At 52.2% G+C, this 27,585-nt stretch overlaps 6 protein-coding genes across 6 annotated transcripts; 3 read left to right on the top strand and 3 right to left on the bottom strand.

Annotated features, from left to right (window-relative positions):
• Positions 1 to 210: 210 nt before the first annotated feature.
• Positions 211 to 8,381, top strand: COCSUDRAFT_64807 (DUF212-domain-containing protein; the record flags this gene model as incomplete). The annotated part of the gene is made up of 10 exons (XM_005650219.1): positions 211 to 254; positions 821 to 974; positions 1,226 to 1,318; positions 1,490 to 1,604; positions 1,896 to 1,999; positions 4,533 to 4,721; positions 6,043 to 6,175; positions 6,423 to 6,579; positions 7,079 to 7,301; positions 7,646 to 8,381. 10 exons carry the CDS (start codon positions 211 to 213, stop codon positions 7,823 to 7,825), a joined length of 1,392 nt encoding a protein of 463 aa, XP_005650276.1. The 3' UTR covers positions 7,826 to 8,381.
• A 33-nt stretch (positions 8,382 to 8,414) lies between these two features.
• COCSUDRAFT_60746 (amine oxidase) lies at positions 8,415 to 12,709 on the bottom strand (the record flags this gene model as incomplete). Its single annotated transcript, XM_005650218.1, has 11 exons — positions 8,415 to 8,549; positions 8,850 to 9,070; positions 9,385 to 9,534; positions 9,816 to 9,951; positions 10,241 to 10,353; positions 10,608 to 10,719; positions 11,034 to 11,192; positions 11,422 to 11,622; positions 11,846 to 12,012; positions 12,240 to 12,362; positions 12,646 to 12,709. 11 exons carry the CDS (start codon positions 12,707 to 12,709, stop codon positions 8,415 to 8,417), a joined length of 1,581 nt encoding a protein of 526 aa, XP_005650275.1.
• A 505-nt stretch (positions 12,710 to 13,214) lies between these two features.
• Positions 13,215 to 15,912, top strand: COCSUDRAFT_35371 (oxygenase-like protein; the record flags this gene model as incomplete). The annotated part of the gene is made up of 7 exons (XM_005650217.1): positions 13,215 to 13,284; positions 13,394 to 13,508; positions 13,643 to 13,793; positions 14,046 to 14,237; positions 14,581 to 14,744; positions 15,219 to 15,368; positions 15,792 to 15,912. 7 exons carry the CDS (start codon positions 13,215 to 13,217, stop codon positions 15,910 to 15,912), a joined length of 963 nt encoding a protein of 320 aa, XP_005650274.1.
• Positions 15,913 to 16,278: 366 nt separating this feature from the next.
• COCSUDRAFT_32360 (hypothetical protein) lies at positions 16,279 to 17,119 on the top strand. The gene has a single exon (XM_005650216.1). It carries the CDS (start codon positions 16,567 to 16,569, stop codon positions 16,750 to 16,752), a length of 186 nt encoding a protein of 61 aa, XP_005650273.1. The 5' UTR covers positions 16,279 to 16,566; the 3' UTR covers positions 16,753 to 17,119.
• A 578-nt stretch (positions 17,120 to 17,697) lies between these two features.
• On the bottom strand, positions 17,698 to 23,255 carry COCSUDRAFT_27397 (sulfate permease; the record flags this gene model as incomplete). The annotated part of the gene is made up of 12 exons (XM_005650215.1): positions 23,169 to 23,255; positions 22,693 to 22,845; positions 22,316 to 22,453; positions 21,910 to 22,041; positions 21,288 to 21,448; positions 20,804 to 20,927; positions 20,516 to 20,664; positions 19,919 to 20,061; positions 19,549 to 19,682; positions 18,964 to 19,136; positions 18,212 to 18,437; positions 17,698 to 17,871 (listed from the first exon to the last, which is right to left on the bottom strand). The coding sequence occupies exons 1-12, from the start codon at positions 23,211 to 23,213 to the stop codon at positions 17,698 to 17,700; spliced, it is 1,752 nt and encodes a 583-aa protein (XP_005650272.1). The 5' UTR covers positions 23,214 to 23,255.
• Positions 23,256 to 25,780: 2,525 nt separating this feature from the next.
• On the bottom strand, positions 25,781 to 25,972 carry COCSUDRAFT_35370 (hypothetical protein; the record flags this gene model as incomplete). The annotated part of the gene is made up of 1 exon (XM_005650214.1): positions 25,781 to 25,972. One exon carries the CDS (start codon positions 25,970 to 25,972, stop codon positions 25,781 to 25,783), a length of 192 nt encoding a protein of 63 aa, XP_005650271.1.
• Between the last annotated feature and the right edge of the window lie 1,613 nt (positions 25,973 to 27,585).

Below are 27,585 nucleotides of genomic sequence, written 5' to 3'. Positions count from 1 at the left end.
CAACTCAGTCCACTGTCGATTCATTGCCTGGAGGCCCATCACGGTATGATACCGGATGCCCGGATCCTGATCAATCTGATTTCAGCACTTCGAAGCATGCATGGGGCACACAATGGTGCAGCTGCAGCAATTTGAAGACCTAGTGACAGCTATCAAGGTCACTGTCTATTAGAGGGGTTGCAGACCTGAATACAAACCCAATCTGAGTGGATGGAGGAGAGGTTCTTATGTGCTGATGTCACACTGGCTGACGTGTGCGGTAACGCGCCAATGGCACGGGCTGAGATGATGCTTCATTGATCCGATGCTCTTTTTGCCTTTGGCCGAAATTCTTTGTTTTGTTTCATTCTTTCGGGACAGAATGTCTGCCCATAGCTTCTCTCCGTGCGGCTTTACTTCACACAACCGTAGCATATTCCCTGCACGATCTCGGTGCTGCAGCTTCAGAAGAACAGCTTGCAGGAGATTGCCTCAAGCGGTTTCATGCAGCACCACAGCAGCATCAGACGGACCTTCAGTGCCGCTAGCATCGAAGGGGTCAGATGGCAGGAAAATTAGACCGTTCATGAGGAGCCTTTTGCAGAGAGACGGACCTCTGCACACCTTCTTGTCTAGGTACTTTTCTTTTTGCAATGTTGTGAAATATCTGAACGTTTTTATGGTTCAACCAAAGTACAGCGGCACTCGCTGCAAGCTACCGAATACATGCCCTATATTAGGCATGAAGATCTCAGTGAAGGGTCACGCTCCACTAACAGATAAAATGTACACCCCTGAGCAGCAGTTCTGTGCTTGATGTTCATCCTGTTGCACTTGACAGGAGGCTATTGGGATCTGGGGGACCGCCTGCGCTAGCTGCAGCAGCTGTTGTCGTCCTTCCACAGCTGAATGGGCATGGGATCGGAGAGCTGCTAGCCAGGAATTATGTATTCAAGGCCGGATTCTGCGCCTGGCTTTTCGCACAGACTGCCAAGGTGAGCAGATGGTTGAGCCATTTGCATGGCGATCTCTTTGCGCACTCCTTCACAGTGAGGCTTGCACATCTCTTCTGCTTCTGTGGCTCAACATGTTGATGTGAGGCGAAGTTGTCACTTGAGTGGCATTATTTCGTCAGCACTCTGGATTGCGACCGAAGTTCCTGCTGGTGCCAGACAAGTAAGCTGCACCCCGTGTTTTCCAGCTAATTACATGCCAAGTTTGCTGAGCAAGTGTGTGCTTGCCCCAGATCTTCACCAGGAGGTTGAAGAAGGGCGTTTGGGACATCAGGGCCATTGTGGATTCTGGTGGCATGCCGTCATCACATTCAGCGCTCTGCACAGTACGCTCCTCTGTTGCTCCACACGTCCTCTCAGAATGCCTGTCTAAATCCTAGCAACAGGGCTTCGTTGCATTCGCAAATGGAGTCAAGCATCCCTCACACTTTCAAGCTGATGCTCTCCAAGCACAGCTCTGTTCGTCAGAGCATCAGTCCCTGTCTTCTTGACTGCAGGCAGTGACGACAGCGGTGGGATTGGAGTTTGGGCTGGCGAGCTCTCTGTTTGCTGTCTCCCTCTGTTTCACCCTCATAACCATGTACGATGCCACCGGCGTCAGATATCACTCTGGTGCGAACACACCCCCCCTGTCATTCCCCGTTGACCCTTAATAATGCTCATGACACCAGGGTTTTCTGGAGCCTTTTTCCTGATGGGAGCTGCACTGCATGCTTATTTACCTTGAACACTGAACGCTCCCTGCTAATGCAATTGTTGCTACCAATTAGTTGTAGCACGACGCTTGATAGAAATAACAATTTCTTCCTACTCCCTACTGCCCGCACAGCCCTGGTATTTGCATTCCAATGTATACAAAAGGTTTGTATCAATTGTGATGTGAATTTTGTATTTGTGCTGCAGGGAAGCAAGCTGAGGTTCTCAACATTCTGGTGGAGGACGTGATGCAGGGGCATCCAGTCAGCGAGCAGCGCTTGAAAGAGGTCTTGGGCCACAACCCACTAGAGGTGATGTCACCCATCTCCTTCCATCTTCCATCTTCTTGGCAGCTGCAGACAGAGGACGGGAACACCGATAGGACTGCGTTTAGGGTTGAATCGTAAGCAAGTTGAGATGTTATAGGGCCTGTAATAGTCAAAGTTCTTAATAAACCTCCACAAAGAGCCCGTGCAGATATTGCGCATGGCGAGAGCAGGCCTGATCTGAAGGCGGTGCTGTGTGTCTTGCAGGTGATAGCTGGGTCGATATTGGGGTTCATTGTTGGCATGGTAACGCCGGTGCCTCATGCTGTCGTGCTCTAGTGTATCAGATCTTGCGCACACTTGATTTTGTATCATGTTGAGAGTTTCATCTTCTTTTGGGCGCTCCTGTAGACATTGCAATTGCTTGATTCTTCCGTGAATCTGGAGTTTTAAGGACCGCGGTGAGAAATGTGCCGGTATACTTCAGAACATGCGGCTCTGCGTTGGCAAGAAAATCAGATGTAATCGATTTCAAAAGGGTGCCAGTCTGGCAGGATGATTTGCATGATGATGGCCCACAATCTCGTGATCTCATGCAAGGCAAGTCCCGACACATGGAAGCCAGAGTCACCGCATGCGGTGATACCACAAATAAAATGCGGTAAAATGCATGCATTATTGAAAAAAATAAAATGCGGGTAAAATGCGGTAAAATGCGTTAGAAACAGTTTTGCCTTGGTTTTGTCAGGCAAAACTTAGGTACAGCCAGGCAAAATGCTGGTTTAACCAGGCAATTCCAGGAATAGCCCCTTTTTGGGTATTTTCAAGATGTTTGCAGGGAATCATAGCCTTGCTGGGTGGGACCCATCCTCACTGGTCTCCCAAAGGGGAAGAAAGGCGTATTTGTGGACCTCGCATTTTATCTGCATTCTATGCCCAAAAATAAAATGCAGTAAAATACACGCATTCTATTGTATCCCGCATTATGCGCATTCCCGCATGCGGTGACCCTGATGGAAGCAACACAAGACATGAAAGGCGAGAGAGGTCAAGTATCATGTCTGTTGGGCTGCTTGGATACATGTCTTTGTAGATTGTGCACTGCCACAGCCTGCACTCATGAGCGCACATCCGGCAGCTGAGAGATGCGCATGCAGCTCCGAAGCTGTATTCAGAACGCGCGTATCAGGAGCACCACATATGAGTGAACAGAGTGCAATTTCAAAGCTTCTTAAGAAATACTCTCACAGGATGCTTTTTGACCCACAGTATGAGCATCTTTCACCTCTGTGGCAACGACTCATAAATTACGTAATCTTGAGGAGGGCATCGATCGTCTTGTTTTGCAGACCTGAAAAGGAAATTGGGTTTCGAGTCTGTGCAACAAGAAAACCTCATATCAATCAAAAGATGTCCTGCAGAATGTTCAAGGGCATGGGCAATACTCGCAAGCAGGCTGAGTATTCTCCCCTTGTCACTCCTTTTGTGGTGTCGGTGTACGCCCGCTGGCTCACTGTGGCGAAAGGTACTGGTTACTTTGTTTTGGCATATCTTTCCAAGCTCATATGCACATGTGATCAGCGCGTTTTTCATGCAGATGAAGCATTAAGCTGGCCAACAAGAAATCCGCCCATCGAGAAAGGATGCGTGGATCATGAAGATGACCTGAAGACGCTGAAGTCTTTCCTAGAAGTAGAAGCCCTTCGCTACTCAAAGGAAAACCTCAGAGAGATGAATTCAAGATCCAAAGAGTATGGTTTCGGTGAGTTGGGGGTTTGACCCGTGTTTGCTCAGTTACTGACGTGAAGAGGCCCAACCAAACTTGCCTGCTTGAAGCTTACTATGCGATTTTCCGTGCTGTATTGCCAGGAGACCACCCAAGCGTATTCTGCCTACAGCTATCTTTTCGAAGACTCGAGCAAAAGAGCCTCCCAGCAGAGATTGTGGACTACTACAAAGGCTTCCTGCGGTACAAGGACCTAGAGTTTTACTGCAAGCATTTGGCAATCAGCATCAAAATCCAGAAGAAGCGAGCAAAATGCCTGAAAGTGCTTGGTAAGTGCAACTTTTTGCACCCTTGTCGTGCTGCTTTGGCCATGAGTGGTCTGACCTTTGTAGCTGCGAACATGTGGATCCATGAGAGTGGCGCTCGATCTTGAAGGAGCACTTCACATGACGTGGCTAGCACCCCTTCTGCCTTGCATCCAAGTGCCAAAACCACCCAGGTTTGCTCATATCCATCTGCTTCACACCAGACGTGCACCTCCGTATATGCTATAGCTTGCGCTCGTCACCACACATGCTTCGCTAGAACTTGTGCGACAACTATGCAGGTATAAAATCGGGAGCGAGTACATGGAGGCAAACAGTATAACCGTCACAAAGGCAGATCCCCCAGACAATCTGACCTGCCCAATCACCCAGGTGCCCATAAGACCTCCTATCCATCCACATGCCCAAGAGCACTGTTTTAATGCAGTAAAACGGAATATTCCCTTAAATATGTGATGTCTTCTTATAACTGTCAATGCATGCTTCAAAAAGTGCGGCGGGCAAAAAGCCAGGTGCATGTGTGCAGGAGATATTTGAGGATCCGGTGGTGGCTGCGGACGGCTTCACCTATTCGCGCGCAGCCATTGGAAAGTGGCTGAAAGATGGTCATGACACATCCCCCATGACTAACCTGCCGCTTGACCACAAGTACGTGTGTCCCAACATGGCTGTGCGGCGTGAGGCGCTGGAGTGGATGAAAGCAGACTATCGCAATGTCTCATATCCAGATGGTTATGATGCATCATCCTGGTCTTTCGATGGTCTGCCGCCTCAAATAGGGGAACACGATGCCGTCATGTAAACACGATTGTGCAACTGATGCAACTGACCATCATGCTGGTCTGACAAGTTACTGTAAATTACGAATTTCAATTAGGGCAAAGGAAAGCTGGAACTGGGCTAGACTGCCATGCGGTTGTACCTTGAAGTGCTGACTGTCTCTCTATTACATGACATCTGCGGACAAGTGAATTGTAGCTTCAGCTAGCTTGGAATGAAAGTGCATGTGGAAGGAGTTCAACCAAGTTGGGATTCAAATTTTGATTAAAACTTTGATTACATATGGACATAATCCCGCATATGAGTCGGTTTAATGTCCAAATCATTCAAAATTCTGATCCTGATTATGAAATGAGAGAGAGAGAGAGAGAGAGAGAGAGAGAGAGAGACACCTCACACATACACCCTGAGAGAACAAACAAGCTGGAATAGATTGTGACATCAGGGTGACGTCATGCTGCTGGCTCTTCAAAACTTCTTGCACCAGAATGCCCGCCATTCATAGAGGTGCAGAAATCTTCGACATTACATGCATCGCCCAGAATTGTTTGAAAGTGCCACATATTTGAAGAGATATACCGCTAAATAGAAAGTTTCGTAAAAATTGTGGGGGAAAAAGATGGGTGATTTCCTCATCGCCGCGCACTACGAGACAGAGAATTACATTCCCCCAAAGGAGCAGTTCTTAGAGGATATAGAATATGGACGAGCTCTTGACACCATCGTGAAAGGTAAAATCTAGCTCCTTGACCTGCTGAATTATCAGTGCTGCTTTTCCCAGAGTAGACAACTTTCTTTGCGGATCTAAAATCCCAGTCGTTTGGCAGCTTGCGCGGATGTCATCTTGACAGACGGAGAGCTAGGAAAGGTAAGCATACAAATTTCAGCTGCAGCTGGCTGCAAAAGCCTGGGACATCTTGAAATATACTCTTTTGCTTCTGCCCTCGGATCTTTCTGCTCTCGTGAATAAAAGGCACTTCCTCAGTAAAAAGGCTTAATCGGGTAGGTTTAAGATTTTCCATTGACCAGCAGCATGATGCAACGCGTTGCAGGTCCTGATATTGAAGCGAATTGTTCAGCCCTTGGATGATTGGTGGTGCGTGGGTGGGCGCATGAAGGTGCACTCTGCTGCAGCCCTCACGTCGAACTAGTTTATTGGAAGCAGCTTGTTACATTTGTCTGGCCGCACTGTTCGTTCCTGCTAGCATTGCTGCGGGCATCAAATTGCATCTGGAAAGGTCCCGTCCTGCTTACAGGCTGGGGAGACGCCCGCAGAAGCAGCTGCCAGGAACGTCCTGAGGGAGCTCAAGATTGAGATTGCCCCCAACCGCTTCAAGTACCTGTGCCATGCCTCTCTGCTGTGGCAGTTCAGGCACCAGGAACCCAAAGGTTGGTTTTTTTTCTAAACCTCCTGATTTTTGTATCAACGGCAATCTGATCTTACAATACTGTAAGGGTCCTATTGTACAGAGCTGCTGTTAGAGGTCTGCCAGTCAGTCTGGCTGCTGTTGTTGATCTGGTGTAACAATTTTCTTGGAAGAGGACAACTTGGAGTTCCCATGAAGAGAGCGCCCTGCATTCTTTTTAATATTTTATGGTGCCCGAAACCCGTCTAAGACCACAAGGGGTGCTGCAGGGAACGGCACGGCTGACGTGGCGCTTGCGTTCACCGCTGAGCTGTCGCCGGAGGAGCGGCAGGCGATAAGCTTTGACACCACAGAGTATGAGGATGCGAAATGGGTGGACCCTGCTTCCATCATCCAAGATGCCTCCTTCCACACTGCACTGCGCAGGTGCGTTCCCACACGTGCCTGAGCCGCTCAAGCTCTTGCTGGCAAGAGTGCTCATTAGTCCGCCCAACCTAGAGGAGCACGTGAGAAAGATGGGACAGGCATGCTATGGCCTGCCCAAATTAAAAGGCCTGCCCAAATCCAAAGCAAGTTGCAAAGGGGTTGGGAGCTCGAAACAACAGCAAAATCACAGATAGATCAAGATCAGAGACTAGGAGTCTTCAAGCAAGTGCCTGCGTGCGGACCACTCTAGTTTCCTTAGAGCACTGTCAGACACAGACATATCGAGTTGGGCATCTCTCAGCATCCCTGCTTTGATTGGATTGGACAGGTTGCTCACCCTTTGGTCATCTGTTGTCCTGGGGTCCAGAGGTATGCAGCCCACAAATACTGCAGTGTGGGGCAAAACAGTTTCATTGCCCAAGGGATGTGCCAAACACATGCTGCAAGATAGCCCCCCCCATTGGCATTACAGTGGCGGTAGCATGGTTATTCCATGCAGGTCAATGCAGCACATTGTTATCCGCAAGCGCACAGAAGAGCTGCATGCAGCCGTTGAGGCCGCTGCATCAGATGAGGAGATCGCCCAACTGGCGCGCGTCGCCAACCAGGCAAGCATTCCCTCAATAGAATACCCAGCAGAAACTTACTTGCGGCTCTCCAAAATCTCCAAAGATGGCATCTTGTGTGGGATCCAGACGCACCTGGCATACGCCAGGAACAGCGTATGATACGAAATTATTCAATCTATACCTGTCAATGGGTGGATGGGTGGAAATCGGGCATTGCCTAGTAGGGGGAGGTAATATGGAAGCAACAAGCCTTTTTTGCCACGGTGAAAGCTTCAAGCTTCAAGAAGTTCTGTGCAACGGTTCAAGTCAAGCAGGATATCTTGATGCGACGTTTATAATTAGCCCACGATTGATTGTTATGATCATTCTCTATTACATGTTTCCAGGCCTTAGTGATCAGCGACACATATATCAGATTTCTCCACTCTGAGAGTTTATGCATGAGCTGATTGAGCTAACTAAGTCACCATGACTAAGTAAGCAGTAACTGCGCACAGGCGCAGAAGGTGCTCGTGGACATTGAGCGCCGGCCGCACGCCAAAGTGCGCAGCTACAGCAGCAGCCAGGAGAGAGAACTCCTCATGAAGGCTGCGCAGGCCGCGGAAACCGCCGCCGGCCTGAATGCCGGTGCCGGGCTGGGCTCCTGGATCTACAAGAGCCTTGGCCTCGCCAGCTGAGTGGCTGCTATTTGACACGCCTTATTCAAATTTGAATATACTCGCAGAAATTATCATGGGCTTGAATGGCAGGGCTCCATGCAGCCTCAAAGCGCTTGTGCTCCACTCGACACGGTCCTGATGATGACGCGTTTGTCATCTTAGTAAGCTACTGAGAGGCTTCGCTTGATCACACTCACAAATCACCGGCCATCAGAAACAATGTCTGCGTGCTTTGGAAGCGATTGAGCATTTTCTTACTTGAATATTGCAGCATGGTGATCATGAAGACCGGTTCAAAATATTGTATAAGTTATTGAAACAATTGCAGCTTGCTAATAAGTGAAGCAATTTTGTTGAAGAAGTAGTTAAGAACATCTGCACCAAAATAATGGCAATTTATTGAACACAGTCAGCAGTCTACACCTTATGAAATATTTTATAAGTTATTGTCCAGAGTCTCACATCGGTACTGCTGGCTTCATTGTACAGCTCCTGAATGGTCTTGTATGCCGGTTGGTTCAAATACAACTGTACATGTATACAAGTCGATGTAACTCAAGGAGAGCATCCGTATCATTTCATTCTTGCCGACGGTTTATGGTGTTGCTTATGCTGCAGCCTTGTGGGAACCCAGCAGCCTGGCTGCTTCTCGCTGGCCTGTCAGGAAGGCTGCTCCCATGGTGCCAGTCAGCTGCCGGTGCGTGGCCTCTCCAGCAAAGCACACCACCGGCCTCCCCGACACCTGACCAGCCAAGAAACGCTACTCAAAATATTAGCCTCAGGTCTGAATCTGAGCAAGGCAGCACTACAACTTTCCCACGTGCTTCAGCTGTAAGTGTAGCAGGAGACTCTCTCGGAGGCTCACAAGCAACGCTCATCTGGCGCTTGCAGACAGATCACAATGGCAAGAGTAGGGGACAAAATTTTGCATGCATATCTTCAGGCACAAGCATGTCAGGAGCACAGACAAGAACCATTCAAAGCCCTGTTTTAAAAATGAGTGCATCGCGAAAATTGAGTGAAAATTGAGTGAGCAAATCACCGTGAGGGGTGCAGCAAGGGCATCGATGTCGTCCGGCGAGCCCGCAGCGTTCACATACGAGTACGACCCCCGGAATAACGGATCGCTGCCCCAGGCCGATCTTATAATCCGGGGGGCCGCGGCTGCCGGGCAGGGTATGGCGGGATAAGCCGCCAGTAACGCGGCGACCCCTCTCTCCACTTCGTCATCGCTGCATTTCTCCATGGCCTTTGCATGCTCCCCTGCCCAAAGCACCCCTTTTGTTGAACCGCACCCTTCCACAGCTGGTACTACCAATGCGTCGCAGCTCAATTGCTTTTTATGCATTGTTGGCAGCCTTAACACAAGCATCTTCTTGTAAAATAAACAGAGTGACAAGCTAGGCTCATCGCATGCGTGTTGTCCTTGTGTCTAGTGTAGCAGGCTCATCCAAGTTCTTGCCTTTCACGTTAACACTCAGGTAGCTTGCACATGGAAATTAGTGACATGCATATTAAAACAGGCACAGCCTGCATTAGAGGACAGGATGTGGGCAGCAGAGGCTGCAGCAGGGCACCTGTGATCCACAGAACAGCACTGGATGGATGCTCGGCCCAGGGTGCAGGCAAACCGCTGCCGCAGTGGCGCTGCGCGGTTTTGCCGGTTTCGCGGCTGCTGTTGCCGTAGACGCTGCAAGCGCTGCCGGTGAACGCCGGCCACCTGGCGCCTGAGTCAGCAGGGGTGACACATTGACAACTTATGCAATTATGAACAATTTGCTAGCTGGGTCCCAAGACCTATGTCCCCTAATCTGCATGCGCTAACAAGTAAGCTTTCATCACTCACGTGTGGTGAATACGAAGAGCAGCAAAGGTAGTGTCTATTGGTAAGGAGCCATTGACGCTGCTCAAGTAAAGCAAGAGACAGTGCATCCTATCATTGATGCTCAGATCCTTGCAAAGGCAGGTGCACAGTCAGCAATACAAGCATTACCCTACAATCGCCCACCGTTGGTTGCAGGGTCTTCACAGGCGGCAGCTGGTTGCTGTGAGTCCTGTACCGCAGCATGGCCATTGCTGGGGGCCTTGAACTCAGATCCGCCGAATCGCACTGAGAAGACGCCCCTCGCCCACTCTGGCACAGCCTGCAGAAAGGAATACCGGCACCCTCAGACCAGAGCCTAGGTTTTGGTCTCTGTATTGCCGAGTTTCCCCAGGAATAGTCACCAACCTGCGCGCATCCAGTAAGCCTTTCGCAAAGTCCATGGGACTTGACCCCATCCAGACACCTTTTCTTCTTGTGGAAGGCCGTGTCATCGGTAAATTTGTCTGACCCAACTCACACACAACATTGAGTCAACTAGTTCTAGTGCAAAGGCGTGTTGTAAGAAACACTACGGCAGGGAGGTATCTCAAGGAGCTGTCCTCCCTTACCTGCTCTGCAGGTGCAGGCTCATGCGCCTCACTCTTCTGCCACGGTTCCTGCCAGAGCAGGTGGTAGGCTGTGACCGGGTCTCCGCTTGCCTGTTTCCCTGGCGGCGCACCACCTACAAATGCCACCGTGCCATTTCACCTCAACAGCTGTCATGTTATCCTTACTTCACATTTTCTTGAACTAAAAAATATATGACGTGAAGTAAAGAGCTGTGTTGCTGCTTTCTGACGTCCTTGGTCCTTGCATTTTCTACTCTCTGTTGCAATCAGGGTCACAGCAAGAGGGGCTGGTGTGGCAGAGCTTGCCAACTCTATCTATGTGCAAAAATGTAAATGTAAATATTTGCGCTGGGCTGAGAGGGTGCACCTGTCTCTGAGAAGTCCACAAAGATTTTGTCGACGGTGCCTATCGAGAGACCCTGCAGCGCGCGCAGCTTCTCTGGGGGCAGCGACGGCGCAAACAGCTGCGCATGGATCGCCTGCATACACAATGAGCACGTCAGGGTGTGCAAAGAATCTCATTGCGACAGAAAACATTGCTCAGCGGATCAATGCGAGCGTTTGCGCAATGGCGCTCTGTCACGTGATCACATGGCTAACATGCCAGCAGTCAGAGCGCTTGTTGTGGATGCTTGCATGCTTGCAGCATGTCCATTTAATAGCCTTGATGAACAAGAGATACCTTTTGGCGGATGTGCAAAACTGCAATTTTCTCCAAAATGTGCCTGATGAGTCATGTGCATGCAGTAGCCTCAGTGTAGGAAAGATATATATTTTGGGGGGCTGTTCAAACCTTGAGCACGCCCAGAGACACAGTGACAACCGCAGCATCTGCCTGGAAGCTGCGCCCATCCGCGCAACTTACGGTCACCCCCGAGGCGCCCCACTGTATCCTCTCCACCACTGCTCCGTACCTAATGTCTGCACCTGCCGCCATGTGCTCCGCCAGGGCCTTCGCACACATGGTGAGTAAAGCGAGGAATGCATTATGTCAGATATTCCTGCACGTGCCCGCATGTCCCCCTGCAAAATCAATCACAAGCAACTTCGGATCTGGGCTGTTTTTCTTGTCCTTTTGGGCAACAGGCTGTAGAATTCAACCCGGAATAGTTCAGGGGGCTTGGAATCAATTCCTTGATCTTAGAGGACGCCTTGATAAAATACAGGGAAATTTAGGAGACATGTGGAAGAGCGGGATGCTGGGAAGTTGCCTGGAAGCCAATCGGGCAGGGGAAGTTGGGCCCCTCAAGGTCCTCGGCGCCTGCCCACCAGGCCGCGCTGACATCAGCGGATGAGTCACAGCCCGACGCGATGCGAGTCACCAGCTCCCGCCACCGCCACGCCCTCGGCCGCACTTCTGCGCCGCTTGATTTGGCGTCCTCCTGCAGCAGACTGGGTCCCTCTTGAAGAACCCATCAATCCTCGCTGGAACAATATTGCCTACGCACACTTTTTTAACCCCATTTGGCAGGGGAGCGGCGCACAAGATCTAGCTCTCTGTTCAAGCCGTTTACAATGATTTACTTACTTCAGGGGTAATCACGAGGCTATAGCTCTGACACAGCATAGACGATCGGAGCACCGGTGTGGCTGCATGTGTTTCACCTTGATGATTCTCTGCTCCAGAAGGGAACTGAGGCTGCCGCTATGACTGGCAGGGTCGCCACTGGGGAGCACGCTAGCGTACTCTTGGACAGCCTCTCTCAATTCCTCAGAGATGGCCCGGTCCAAAGGTGCCGGCTCGCCCGGCTCGCAGAAGCCCCACCTGAAGTCTGCATCATGCAGCGTATTCCAACATTAGTGCCGCATGTTGAATGCATGGCATATTGACAATTATGCCGTGGCCTATTAGCTGGACTTGCGAGTGAGCGTAATCCAGTGAGAGAAACAATCATGCAGACATTCTGGGGGGCCCAACTTTGCTGTCTGACGTTCAAAGGGCGCAGACTGACATACGCCTTCAGCAAGCAGCAAGCAGGTCTGGGAGGAAGGATCAGACCTCTGGTGAAGGGGGGTCCAACGATGCCGTGCTGAGAGGCGTACTCGTACAGTGGGTGACCGTAGATGCCGTGGAAGTAGGTGCCGCCCATCTCCCTGCCATCCAGTGTGCACGCTCTGCCCCCTACACGCTTACCTCCTTCGAGCACTGTCACCTGATGCACGATGTGAGCCCATTTTGTGCTTCTTGCCCGTAAAAATAGTCTGTAATTTATTTTCAATTATATCAGTGCCCTTTCTCCTGCGTATGAGACAATGTCCTGGGTGGAAAGTCGTGACGGAGGGAGGCATAGGGTAAGATCACAGCTTCCCTCTGGAAAAAGGAAGAACGCAAGATTTGCAACGAGAGCGCATGTAAGATACCTTAATACTATCTCCACCTTCATCAAGCAATTTACGTGCTGCACCGATGCCAGCGTAGCCTGCTCCAACGATGATCACCTCCGATGGCTTCTTCACATCACCCGTCATTTCGACTGCTGGAAACCTGTAAATCTAGCCTGAAAAAGTCCTGCTACAGTAATATAACATTTGGATCCTTTTATCAAGCGCAATAGGTTATATTGCGCCCAAGTTCGTATGCGCAAGAGGGAACTGCGTCGCCCAGCTTTTCCGAGACCAATTCCAACTTTGCAGAAGTCTTGGACCAGGCATTCAACAGCCAAACTCGAGTCTGCGTCATTGTGTGTGCGTAATGAGTGAGGACTAGGCCCAATATTGATCGAAGTGTATAGAAGACAGAAGCACGCGAGCCATGGACACACAGATTGAAATTGCGGTATGCGATCATGACTCTCTATCTGTGCTGGTATCACTCAGTCGATCAGCCAACGTCATATAGCTTTACATCATGAATTCATGATGTAAAGCGCATAATCACGTCACTGCAGATTCTTTAGTTTCATTGTGACCACATGCGAGGGTTTCACTTGTCCCAGTCAACTCTTGCACGCTGCCGTAGGTTCCTGGCCTAGATATGTCGCTACAGGAAGATGTCCTTGCAGCTCAGCTGCGTAAGGCATGCATCGACACTGGTTTCTTCTACGGTGAATGACCCCATATACCACTTCACTGTCTTGGTGTCTGAAAGAAAAAAACATCGGAAAATTTGTGGCCTTATCCTATCTCAGAGGTGAGTATTGTGGTCCGTCGCAGTTTTTAATCATGGCGTAGCACAGGACCTGATCGAGCAGATCTTCGAGGAGAACAGGAAGTTCTTTGCCCTTCCTGAGGCTGCCAGGCGAGAGATCCTCGTTGATAAGAACAACAGGTACACTATCAGGCTATCGAAGGATCACATATGATCCTATCTGCCAGTCACTTAAGTCTTCACTGCACGTAACCACAGCTCAATATACTCCATCGTTGGACTGCAGAAGAGCAATTCTCAAGGTTGTCCAACAGGGGTTGGACCCCCCTGTCAGAGGAGACCTTAGACAGAGCCAATCAGACGGAGGGGGACACGAAGGAGGGCCTCTACTTTGGAAGGGAGGTTCCTGCAGACAGCACAGAAGCTGCCCAGCCCTTCACTGGGCCCAACCAGTGGCCATCGCCGGTATGTCACACCCTTCATGCAGACTTTGGGCCCTGTGCGTGCTGGACTGCCACATCTGTGATTGATCCCTGCTACTTGAGCATGCATGCAAAATGTCTTGAAGCTGTCTGGAGACTTCTGGACTCTGCACTTGAGTCAGCACTCGAGACAGAACGGCTGAGGCTGTGAGTATGGAGCTGTGCAGACAGTGCTTTTCTGGATCGAAAATCTGCATCGAAAATTAAAACTATACAACTCTACCTGTGCGCGCAGGAGCTGCTGCCGGAGTACAGGAGGGTGACTAACACGTACTTCAGCGCGGTGACTGATCTGGGCATGCGGATGCTGCGGCTGCTGGCGCTAGCGCTCGGCCTGGCGCCCGATTATTTCCTGCCCATGTTTGGCCGGCCCATGCTGTTCCTGCGCCCGTTGCACTACATTCCCCGCCGCTCCCAACCGGACCAGGCAAGGGCCCATCCCAAATGCATGTCAGAAGGTTTTCCTTGTAGACGTGCTGGCAAAAATCGAAGGGCTTCTGCAGCAGACATCAGCTGGGCAAATTGTGCTGCTTCAGCAGCTGAAGAAGAGAAGAACAAAACACCAGCAGCCTTCAGGTGCCACGGACAAGGCCATGATTATGGTGCATGTCACAGAGATTATTTGGCAGAGTTTCCATAGCCTCAAGCTCAATCGTGCATTCAAACCGGGCAGCAGCCTTTTCGCAAAAGTATGGTATCCAAAGCCCCCCTGAGGTGTCGTATTTAAGGAAAATGTTGTGGAACATTCACCCGTGGTCCCGGTGCGGCAGGGCATTTTTGCGGCGGGCGCGCACAGCGATTATGGGATGCTGACGCTGCTGGCGACGGACGATGCACCCGGGCTGCAGATCTGGCTGCCCTCTGCCGGCCGCTTTGTGGACGTCCCGCCAAAGCCCGGCGCCTTCATCGTCAACCTGGGAGACATGCTGGAACGGTGCGGGCGCTGCCCCAATTTTTTGACCGTCCTTTGTCAAGTTTGAGAAGTGCATGGAATGAATATACTGAATTCTAAAAGCATGGGATTCTGCGTAACTGGTCCTATGCACCCTTTGTGATGTTTTCCTGCTCGTCCTCTGCTATGAGATGAGTGCCCAGCATGCAGACCGCAAGCTTTCCCAGCTCGTTGTTGCCGCTCAATATTTACTCTGCCTGAAGTGCTGTGGCCGGCGGCTCTGCATGTGTTTCGATCTTGCGTTTGGCGTGTTGGGTGCTCATGCGCTGACAACTGAGTACAGTCGCCACAAAGTGTCACACAGAAGACGCAAGTATGACGCCCGGGAATGTGTTGCTGGGCTTTGAGAGGTTAGGCAGGTCTTAGAACCATGAGTTGTTGTGCGCAGTGCATATAAAGATCACAGTTGCGCAGCAGCAAATGTAAAGAGCAATGTGGTACAACTTATGGTGCCAGGTGGACGAATGGGCTGTTCAAGTCGACGCTGCACCGGGTGGTGACTGATGGGTCACGTCACCGCTACTCCATCCCATTCTTCTTTGAGCCAAACTTTGACACGCGCGTGGAATGCCTGCCCTGCTGCTGCGGCCCTGACAATCCCCCACGGTACCCTCCATCTTATCTGTTCCCATTGACCTCCAGACTCGCTGCGGCTGTCCAGGCCAACCCCCACGTGCTTCCAATTACATGGCAGAGCTACATCTGCTCTACAACTGTCTGCTGCCTCAGTGCATGCGATATTAAGGGGAATGCATGCTCAGTGAGTGCATCGGGGGGCGGAATGAATCTATGAATGCACTTTGAATATGCACATATGGGGCACAGCTGGCCATGGGCCCGAAGCTGATGACCCAAAGTTGCTCTGGGTAGTGGTGAAACATTCCGGACAGCTGTTGGTGGGATATCATTAAGTCAGAAGTGTGTGGAGAAGAAGCAATGAGACAATATGTGCACAGGACCTCTGCTTGCAGAGCATTTTATATGCATTGCAACGAGCATTTGACACATGCTTCCTGGATGCATGCGCAGATATCCTCCAACAACGAGTGGGCAGCATTTGCTGGACAAGTATGCGCAGACTCATGCTGGGTTTGATGCCACCAGCAAAACTTCCAGCGCTGTGACAGCTGGTGCGCATGCAGATGTATAGCAAGCCACAGCTTGACTTGGCCCAATCAAGCATGTAGGTTATCAAGCCAAGAGGTAACGCAGCAGATATAAGGCAGTGTGTGCAGTGTTGTGCATCAGAGTGTCCAGAAGGAATGTCTGCAAATTGACTTTGTGCGAAGAGGTCTGGTCGAGGTCTGAGCAGAGCAGACGCATGAAATAGGCGGTGCCAGGTAGCTGCAAAAATGTGTACGTATACGTATACCTCATGTACCGTATGTATGATATATGTATACGTGTACCGTATAGGTATACCGCATGTGACTCTATGTATAACATCAGAATCGAGCAACGCTCACAAGGAGCGAGAAGTAGATGAGCCCAATGGTGGGCATGTGCATGAGCAGCCGAAATGTGCCTGCCGGGTGTATCCCCAGCGCAGGGTAAGGAATACAATATTTCAGCGATCTAATTTTATTGAAAGGGCTGACAGCCTGCTACAAGCCGTGCGGATCTGTGCAACCCGGAGCCACCATTAAAATAAAAGATCAGTCAAACAACAGAACCAAATGGCCACAAAATTGACCAATGCGCCTACAACTTGTCGGGCGCTCAAGGCACTAAGAAGCTCCTCGACTGACAGTGTTACGTGACTACGTAAGTATACTTGGACCAATGCAAAAACGCGTGACACAAAATGTCAGGGCAGACAGACACGACCGGGCACATCTGCATCACACGGGCACCCATTATGAGAATGATGACTACCACCTCGATTTTTTTGCATTGCGACATTAATTTCAGGAATATTAATGCAACCAGGCCTGCAGTGACCGCCAAACGATTCACAACCATTGCATGCCCATCTTCCTGCATTTGCTAGTAAATAAATATCGGCAACATACTTCATGCAGCTCAACAATAACCATCCTCAGCCCTTAGTCAGCGTTTCGGAGCCGGCAGGTCTGGCGGGCTGCTGCAAAAGGCCCGTAGGCGGGGCCTTTTGCAGCACATATATGAGTCAGACACCACAATTTCCCCTGAAGGCTTCCTGTTCAGTGGCTTAATTCAGAATCTCGCGAACGCCGGAACATTGGGACCATGCTGCGATTGGGTGAGCCCTCTCACCGTGCTTGCAAACCCTGAAATCTGCGAGCGGAGGGGCTACGAGGCCAGGGTCCAAAACCCTCAAAAGTACATTCCATGCAACCTCTACACAACCCCTGAGCCTGCAATACACCCAAGTGCTCAGGCGGCCGCATCCGCGGCGGGGAAGGGAGGGATTCCTGGCGCCAGTGACCCTTCATACACCCCCGCTCCCGAAACCCTAGCCGCCGCACGCCGCGCTGAGCATGCATGCATGCTCAGTTCGCATGCATGCGTGATCAGACGAGTTTCTCGGTGACAGAGAATGACGGCTCAACCTTGGGGCGGGTGGCCTCGCTCTCGCGCTTGAGCTCCTGGGCCACGGTTGTTTTGTGTGCGCCCAGCTCGGCCAAGATCTCCTGCAATACATCAACAGCGAGCAGCATCAGTGCTCCGCCATGTCGTTCATGCTGTGCTGTGGGCCGAATTATTGCACAAGGCTTGTGCCACACAGACTCTGCAGAAGGCTAGTAGCCTGAGTCCATGCCAGACGACAAACACTGACAGAATTCAACGTCTCCCCCATCATTCACAGCAAGCCTGGTGTGCTTGGCAATTGGTCAGAGGCAACAAGGCAACCACAACAAGCCACCCAGCTGCGCACCGCGCACCTTGCAAACATGACTAAGTACAATAGTTTCCTCAAACTACCAGGTAGACATGACATATCCCAGCAGCACTGTCAGGAAGTCGAGCGCACCTGGCACACAGCCACGGCGTCTGCCATGCGGACGGTGATGTACTCTTCGCCGATGATCTCCGGGATGTGGGCCTTCTCCAGCAGCCGCATGATCTGGCGCGAGGGGTTGCTGATCACCGGCTGGATGCCCGCACGCTTGTGACTGATCACCCAATCCTGTAAAATTCAGCAACATTAGCTTAGAGTCAAACGCTTTGAGCACTCAAAAACAGTCGCACTCAAAAACAGTCACAGTGCTGCGCGTCCTCAGGCAGGAGAAAACACAAAACAGACACATGGAGCCTACGCCGTTTTAGCCAACCGTTGGGCACAAAGCAAGGAGTACAACCACAACGGAAAATTTCTTGACAAGTCAAGTAATGAGGCAAGCGTGCCGATGGCATGCTGCACCAGCGTGATCTAGGCTGCCGAGGCTGCCAACACATGCCTGAATCCTCACAACGTCTAGAATTTAGGCACATGAATGCTGGATAAAAAAAGGAAAAGGAGAGCCCACCTTGAAGAAGTGGACGGCGGAGGCGTCGATGTCGTTGACAGGGGACAGGTCGATGATGATGAAGTGCAGGGAACGCCCCTGGGCGGCCGCTATCTCCTTGGCACGCCGCTCATACTTGTACAGAGCGTCCTTCACCGGGTTGACATTCGCGAAGTACAGCGGAGCGTCCACACGCAGTAAGAGCATTCCCTCAACCTCTCTCGCCTCAGGGTACTGCTTCACGTTCCTGCGGGGGGAGAAAACGGGGATTCAGGGGTTCAGCCTATGTATATCTCTGGTCACCAGTAGCAGATGACCTCTAGATGGGGCACCTAATGATTGTTCATGCGGGGGGAGGACGTCGGGGACCTGAGGGTATTGCATCACATTCCCATGGTAAATATACATAAGGACCTGAAGGTCCTGCTGGGACATGTCTCTGGAGAAAACTCGCAAGGCCTAGGAGCTAAAAGTGGACTTTGCCAAGAGGCTAAAACAACAACCGCAGTGCCCGAAAGGTGCATGCATGCAACAAGTCCATCAGGCCAGCAGGTAGACTCTTTGTATCTTGCGCTCATTGAGTAAGAGCTTCTAGTGCCAACAAACATTTGCACCCAGTACAAGATACTGTACATTGGAAAATCAACAAGACGCAAAGCCACGTTATCCTGCCAGGTGTGCCAGCGCTGTGAACTATTAGTCACCATAACAAATCGGCATTGCAACTTTTGGCGAGCCGCCGGGGAAGTGCAGCACTGCATCGAAGCTCTCACCTGAAGACACTGGTCTCGGGCAGCTGGCCCAGCACAGAGGTCTTGGGGAAGGCGGACTTGTAGAGCGCCAGCACGATGGAGAGGCCGATGGAGATGCCCAAGCCCAGGTCGACTCCAGCAAACATCGTGGTCAGTAGCGCCACGTTGAACACCACCCAGTCCAAAAAGTTCACCTGCGCAGTGATTTTGGCGTTATACTCTTGATTGTTTGTCTACCTTTTATCAGTCCCTGTACCCTGCTTGGAGTCTCGGCAGTAGTGGGTATTTTGAGTCTGCACCCAACCTGGAACCTGGGTTCATGCTTCCATTCTGTTCCTTCTAAGACCCCCTTCCTCACAGGTCTCTTGGGGGAGAACATGTCAAAACCAGGCAGGAAGTGGTTGCAAGAGAGGGGCCGGACCAAGAGGCGCAGGGCGATTTGACCTATATATCTGTTGATCTTGACACGTTGCAGATCTAGTTAACCGACCGTGAAGATCTCCGAGAAACTTATTCTCGACCTGGTTCTCCAATCTGGTGAGACCTATGGCTGAGGACTTTCTCAGTGAGAATGGCCCAAGAAAAGGGCAGTAATTGGGGGCTCACCCTGAGCAGGAACCACCACTCCTCGTAGTTGAACAGGCCGACGACGGCTGCTATGATGACGGCGCCCTGCGCGTTCTGGGGCATGTTGCGGAAGACCGGCGTCAGGCACAGCAGCACGATCATCACAATCACACCTGCGCGATGATGCAATTCAAAGGTCAGTTCAAAGGTCAGACAACGAGCCACATTCACGAGTTGATCTGCTTTCCCTGCCAGGCCAGAGCCGTCTGCGCTGAGCACAACAAGTGTTCCTTGTGCAACTTCCCCGGGCTTGGTTCCCTCAAATAGCAGACCTCAACTAGCAAGTAGGGATGACCGACGAATTAGGTTTCTGATCTGCACCAACACCGCATATCTGAAGTCAAGTCACCTGAGGTGATGCCTGCCAGCTGGGTCTTCGCCCCGACATCGTTCATGATTGCGGAGCGGGAGAATGAGCCGGTTGTGGTGTAGCAATTGAAAGCCGCTCCCACCAGGTTTGCCAGGCCCAGGCCGCGCAGCTCCTGCGTCGCGCTGCGGTCACATGCGCGCACATGTCAGCCGCACGCATGCATGTGCAAGGGTACTGTTGGCCAAAGGCAAGGTCATCTGAATTTCAAGTACAACCATTATGTTGCATGCATGATGACCCCCATGTTCATGTGCACCCCAGCGTCCAGGCAAGGCCGATGCATGACAGAAGCACACAATCTAAAGGAACGCTGGCATGCGCTGATTCTGCATGCTTTGCAACGCTTGCGCAGAGCCTCAGACACAGCAAGCACCATGACAGATGGCAGCAACGACGCTCGACCTCGCTGCATGTGTCCGATAATCGGCAAGGGCACTGTACCCATTTACAACAGGCAAATATAGACCCGCCAAAGAATGTTTGTGCCAGCCGGGGCCCCAAAGGAAACGGGAGCTGAGATTTCCTGACCAGATCAAGTCAAGTGAACAAGAGTTGAAAGGGAGCGGAGGTGCGCACTTGAGCTCGTACTGGTTGCGGTACGCCAGCGCTTTCGCGATGGAGATGGACTCGAGCACGTCGATGGCGCACACCTTGATGGCCAGCCCAATAAAGCGACCAATGTCGTGGAAGGGGAACCACCACGTCACCGTCTGGTGCGGCAGGCCCTGCGCACACAATCCCATGCGGCCTGTTCAGGCTACGGTTCTTCCTAGGAGACATGCTTATTTCAAAGGTTGCTCCCCCTTCCCCGGGGGTGCTGAGAAAGCCCGACAAGGCATGCGAGGGACTCGGAAGGTGACTCACCGCAGGGACAACGCCGACGGTCTTGATGTTGTAGGGGGCCTGGTACAGTTTGAAGATGTTGGAGATTGCGATGGACAGCACGGTCACCGTCAGCGGGCCAGCCGCGCGCACGTACACCAGCCTCCTGCACGCACCAGGACCTAGAATTCAAACACAAACCAGAGAATATGCAACCACCCGGATCAAAGTTTGCCTCCCACCGCATGGCGCTGCAACGTGTTCGGTGATTGATGAAGTGTGCTGCGCCGTCGTCTGCCAGGACGACATGGCGAAAGGTACAAATTCTATCTTGATAACAACCGTGCGGGTCCTTTTTAATAGGCGCACGGAGAATGAGACCAGTATAAGCTTCTTCTCATGTTTTGAGTGCCATGCAACACATTGCCCTACCTAGAGGTCACAAGCTGGTGCCAATGAACCACAAAGAACTTAGGGACTTTCAATGAATCTCTTAGAGAGTAAAATAATAAGGGACGAGTCGCACTTGTTGCGCTTGCCGACCTCCTTCATGGTGAACAGGAGGATGAGCCAGCAGGCGCCCATGAGGAACTCGCGCCACTGCCAGTAGGGAGTCCAGGTGGGGCCAAAGAGGTCCTTCAGCTGCTCCTGCACCGGGTCGTGGCGGGGGAAACTGATCTGCGGCAGCTTCAGAATATCTGTCGAGTCCGGGTCGGGACGGCGGCCGTAGCCGAAGATATTCTTCACCTGTTGCAGCAGCGCACCAGGCAGCCTCAGCAGTGATGAGCGACATTCATTGCTTAAGGGGGCTCGGGAGCGTGTCAGCCATGTACTACAATCAAATTACAGGCAACCACCAATTAGGGCACACAGGCAGGGCATCTGCAGCCACATCTGCAGGGCCTAAAAAGCCTGCAGCCTGTTACTGGACAGAGGATGGAGGGATGGCACAGCAGGTTGCCAGCCAGACAAGCACCAACCACCCCCCAGCCACTAAGGCACGCAGTGAGCGCTGTGGTAGCGGGGGGCTACCTTCAAAAGTCTGAAGAGAACTTTCAATGCCTTTGCAAGATAGTGCATGGCAGCAGGGGCAGAAGGCAGTATGATTTCCAGTGGGGGAATGTCAAGAGGTGAGCAGAGCGGGGCACCTGTGAGAGAGCGATGATGACAGAAGCGCCGGACATGAAGCCGGAGATGACTGAGTGTGACAGGAAGTTAGTCAGCCAGCCCAGCTCCAGGATGCCTACCGCTGTGTACAGGCAGCCAGCCAGGAACGCCACCTGCGACATGGACCATCCACATCAGAGCAAACTCATGGATCACACTTTTAGGACATGCTTGAAGCATGGACACTTTAATTTGTTCCTGACCCAGCTCTTACAGATTCCGAGCATGCATGCACGCAGAGCTTTCATTCCTGACCAGCGCTCCAAAACAGGTGATGGTCACAGGATGTGTGCAACTTAGGAAGCAATGCAAGTCAGGCTTCAAATTTCATGAAATTTGATAGAATCATCTAGATGGTACATCCTGAGTAGGGAAAATGGCGCCCACCTGGATGGCAGCATGGTTGTACACATCCTGCGCATGCTGGTTCCTGGGGTTGTTGGGATTGTCCTGAATAGGCGCATCGATGATGTTAGGAATGCCAGATCCCAGCAGCAGCGAAGTCACAGCCACCGGCCCCACAGCCTGCACCAAATGATTAATTTTTCAGTATAAAAAAAATGCCAGCATGGGCACAAGCAGTCTTTGCGGTTATCGACAGGCAGGTCAGTACTCTTTTCAGACAAATCCCAGGGGCATCAGCATGCCAGCACACGTCGTGGCAACACTTCACCAGGAATTGATGCACACACTAGCAAGTGATGGGGGGGGGGGTGTTTTGGACGGCTGGAGGGTGGATCAAGGTGCGGCAGAAGTGGACTCACCAGGTGGCGGGAGCTGCCGAGAGCGGCGTAACACAGAACTGGGACAAAGGCGCCGTAAAGCCCATAAACTGCGGGCAGACCTGCGAGGCCGGCATAGGACATGCCCTGCGGGACCACTAGTGCCGCCACCGATGCTCCGGCAAGAATATCAGGCTGCACAGGACACATGCGCACGCTTGTCAGAAAACACGTAGTAACAATTGCATGCAAATTCAGCCGTTGTTGACCTTTTGAGATGCCAAAAGGCCCCGCCCAGTCCCTTGCGAGTGAAATTTTACTTATGCCAGGCATCTTGGGCACGTGTCAAGAGGCAAAACTCTGGGTATCACCCAAAAGGCATGCTTGAGCCACATCAGCAACTGCACTATGCTGCTCAGCAAGCGACGTCCGGCTAGGAACTGGTGTTGTTGCTAAAAACACGCTGACAGGGCACTGCCAGGCACGTCCAGGATTGAAACTGAGCAGAGGGACCGCACCAGCAAGTACTGCTTGATCTTGTAGGTGCGCAGCCAGCCCACCATGGGGAGCACGACCGTGAACCAGTCGAGGAATCCATATGTCTTCCTCGCCTTCTGGAACCTGCAGAGCCACCAGCATCCTCATGCTGTCCGCTTGCAAAGCATGTCCCACACAACACGAGCTGATCCTTCCAAACATTACCGCTTTTTCTATACATGCAAAGGAGCTGTGCACATTGAAAAGGGAAGCGTCGCAATTGAGGGAGCTGTACAATGAGCACTCACCCTGTCTTCTGGTGGTTAAAGTACAAGCCCACGCCTTCCTTGAACTCCTGGAAGGTTCCCTTCCCATTGGTGACCCCGTGAACCTGCGAGGTGAAAGTTGGCTTCGTGAGCCCTGCCTGTCATCCATCGTGCGGGGCTGACCAAAAATGAAACGAAGGGAGGAGAAGCTGCCCTGCATCTGAGGGACGTAAAAGCTTTGCTTTCAAGATAGTACGCGAAGGCAGCAATATCAGAAACAGAAACAGAAGCAAAGTGTGTTATTTCTTATGACACACGTTTAGAGAAAGCACTCGGTATAGTGATCCAAGAGGTGCTTCGTAGCAGGTTGGCATGCTCACCTTGTATCTCCTGCCAAACTTCCCCTCTCCCTCCACCAACGGCCCGTACTCGCTCGAGCCAGGGCTTGTGCGCTTTACCACTCCGCTATGAGGTGACCCCGAATCGGGGGAGTCGTGGATTGCCATAAGTGAAGTCAGCCCGTGGGCCGCCTGCACACGAGTCAGGGCAAACGCGTCAGCATATGCTGCGAGTGAAACCAGAACATCGCTGAGACGTCATAAGGTCGATCATTGTCGTCCTCAACGACATGTTCTTGGTGCCGTCGCCCCAAAAACCGATTTGCTTGCAAGAGGCACGTGTGAACACTGTGCGAGCAACCTGCGCCTTGACAAAGACACTGCGCACTGCCCCTCAGCCTGCGCGTCTCGACCACTTCAAGCTCTAGCTACAGATCAACGAAGACGACCCCATCGCAAAGCTCACAACGGCAGCACACCGGCGTCGCCGTCACGCCAACGCACGTGCAGTGAAAACCCCGATTTCGAGGACTGTCGCGCAACACCTCCGCGGGAGTGCTCCAGAAGAGCCGTTCACAAAAGTACAAATAATAATAGGAGACCGAAAGGTGATCGACCGCTGGCAATGCCCACAGGCATAAGCAAAAAGCCCTCGTGGGAAGGGACCATTCAACACGTGTGGGGAGCACAGTGCCATCCACGCACTCTAGGCGGAAGTCTGCTGCTTCCTGGGCGCTTCAATGGTAGACAGGCTTTCCAGAACCTTTCTCACACCAATCTAAACCGGTCACCCAACCGTTGCGGACACTCACCAACGCGTACACGTACCTCTGCTAGCTTGCGCTCCGCGCGATCGCCTGGCGATATCCGATGATCTCCTCAACTTGAAATGCTTATCGCCTTCTTATTGTGGTACGCCCAAGTGAGGAAGCTTGTCCCTCGGGAAGTGCGGATGTGTTGAGTCTGCAGATTACCAGGGCCAGTCACTCCCATCGGTTGCCTGGTTTGGAGACATCACCAAGGCCATACGGTTAGTGATCACAGATGTGCTAAGGTGGGACCGTCCGGGAGGGCGACCGCGTGCGTGAGCACATGCCTGTGCCTGGGCCTCCCCCGGCTGCCGCGCCGGGCGCCGCTGCCGCCCCGGGTGCTGCCACTGCCGGGCCCTCTCAGGCCGCGCCTTCCTCCCCCGGCCGCGCCGACTCCTACGCCGAAGCAGTGCGCCGCTAGGAAGTCTCCAGCCGCCTATCGCTGCGTATATTGTCCTGGAATGTCAATGGCTTACATGCTAGCAAAATATCCTTGTGGGACACGGCAGCCTATCTTGACTAGTTCGATATTGTACTTCTGACTGAGGCCCGTTGCTTGACCTGGGATGACTCGATCTTGCCTCACCACTCTGTGACTTTCACGGCTGCTAGTGAAGAGGGCAAGGCGGGTGAAGGCATTGTTGTTGCGGTTCGGAAGCACCGTGATTACCACGCACAAGACTGGGTGTCAGACACTGACAGTGCCTTATGGGTGAAAGTGCAGTTTGAGGGGGACTCTCCACCGCTGCTGATTGGCTCCAGCTATGTGCCTCCAGCGGGTTCCCGGCAATTGCAGACTGTGGACCTGACCAGTCGATTTACGGGCTTATGTGCAGAAGTTGTTGCCGCTCGTGCTCAGGGCAATGTGATCCTGGCAGGAGACTTCAATGCTCGTGTGTCAAATTTGCCTGACGCTGATGACAGCAATACTCGAGGCTGCACTGATGAAGGTGTCAATGCTCATGGGCTGCGCCTGTTAGATTTTTGCAAGGAAACTGACATGCTCATATGCTCTGGCAGAGTGCTAGGAGACCTTGAAGCAGTGCCTACCTTTAAGGCCAGAACCCATACTCAGGCAACTAGACCTGATCATGTTCTCGTTTCCGCTGATGCGCTCCCCTTGATTTCTCATCTTGTTGTGAACACTGGTAGAAAAGACTCTGATCATCATCCTATTGAGATGACGTTGCAAGTGAATGTGGCTGCCAGTGTTCCCTTACCATGTATTGGGGCGCCATTGTCACGAGTGAAATGGCAGCCCAGTGCTAGGAATGCGTATGCTGCTGCTTTGCGCAATGTTGCCAGTGCAAGTCTTGACGCCTGCACAGGCCATGCTGTGGCTGGGGAACTTGATGCAGCCTTTCAGACCCTGGAGGCGGGGATCCGGGAGGCCGCAGCCGCGAACAGCATGCCGGCCCGCACCGGGCGCCATCAGCGCAAGGCGCGTGCCGACGCGCCCTTCTTCGATTCGGAGTGCCGCCAGCTTAAACGGGACGTCCGCGCCCGCGCGCGGTGCGGGGGCGATCCAGCCGAAGTGCGCGCGCTGGAGCGTGCCTACCACAACACCGTCCGCCACAAACGGCGCGCTCACCGGCTCGCGCAACTGCGCCGCCTGCTTGATGATTTGCACAGTGACCCCCGAGCCTTCTGGAAGCGGCTCAAGTCTCAGCAGTCTGATATACCTGAGCAGCTCAAGCCAGTGCAATTGTGGGCTGGCTATCTCAAGCGGGTTGCAAACTTGCAGTTGCCACTCATTGCTGAGCTGCCCCACTTGTCTTTCCCTGTCCAGCCCAGTGCTCCTGTTGCCCATGTTGATGCTCTCAATGCACCCATCTCTCTTGGGGAGGTGCTTGCTGGGCTCAAAAGTTTACACAATGGTCGTGCCACCGGAGTGCAAGGTTTACCAGCTAAGCTGTTTCGGTATGCAAAAGATGAGCGGGCGCCAGGCATGCCTCCTCCGGAAAATGTCCTGGCGCCTGCTTTGGTGGCTGTGCTGAACTCTGCATTTGTGGCTGGGCAAGTGCCACCCTCTGTGAATGGTAGCCTGATCACCCCTGTGCACAAGAAAGGCAGCAAGCTTGACATGCTCAATTATAGACCCATTGCCGTTACTGAGCCCATCATGCGCTTGTATGCTGGCATATTGAATTCTCGTATTCTGAAGTACACAGAGGGGGCTGGATTGCGTGCAGCCACACAGGCTGGCTTTAGGCCAAAACTGTCTACGGCCCACCAGCTATTCACCTTGCAGCATTTTATCGACCGGCAAAACCATGCTAAGCAGCCCTTGTATTGTTGCTTTCTTGATCTGAAGGGTGCTTATGACAGAGTGAATCGGGTGTTGCTCTGGGAGAGTCTGCGTCGCCTGGGCATTGATGGCCGCCTGCTCTCTGCCATTCAGTCTTTGTATGCCAATTCTACGGTTGCCATTAAGATTGGGAGCAGGAAGGGTCCTAGTTTGCCCTCTGAGACAGGATTGAAGCAGGGTTGCCCCCTTAGCCCAACGCTGTTTGGCTTGTTTGCAGATGGCCTGCACAGGCACTTGCTGCAGAGGTGCCCTGGGGTTGGCCCGCAGTTGCGTCCTGGCAGTTGTGTACCAGATCTAGGCTATGCCGATGACTTTGCTTTGCTCGCCACCACACCTGCTCATTTGCAACGCTTGATTGATGCAGCTGCTGAGTTTTGTGAACAAACGGGAATGGTCATCAGTGTTGACAAAACAAAGATTGTGGTGTTCTCTTCAAGTTTGCCAGGACCTTTTCAATGGCTTTGTGGTGGTGCGCCTTTACATTGGGTTCAGCAGTTTGAGTACCTGGGTGCCCTTTTTGACGGTGCCCAAGGCATTAATCTCACCTTTGGCAAGCTTCACAGGAACATGTGGGGTGCGTGGGCACAGCTCAGGCAGCAATATGGGAAGTTGCATTGCAGCATGTCAGCTGGCCTGTTGTTGCGCCTATATGATGCATGTGTGCCGCCGACTGCCTCCTACGGTTGTGAGGTGTGGGGCCTGCGCAGCCTTCCTGGTGGCGACAGCCGGCGGGGCCG

This window comes from Coccomyxa subellipsoidea, assembly GCF_000258705.1.
Source record: "Coccomyxa subellipsoidea C-169, whole genome shotgun sequence".
Classification (NCBI taxonomy): Eukaryota; Viridiplantae; Chlorophyta; class Trebouxiophyceae; family Coccomyxaceae; genus Coccomyxa; species Coccomyxa subellipsoidea.
The sequence above is the reverse complement of the archived record's forward strand: the minus strand, read 5'-3'. Positions and strand labels throughout refer to the sequence as shown.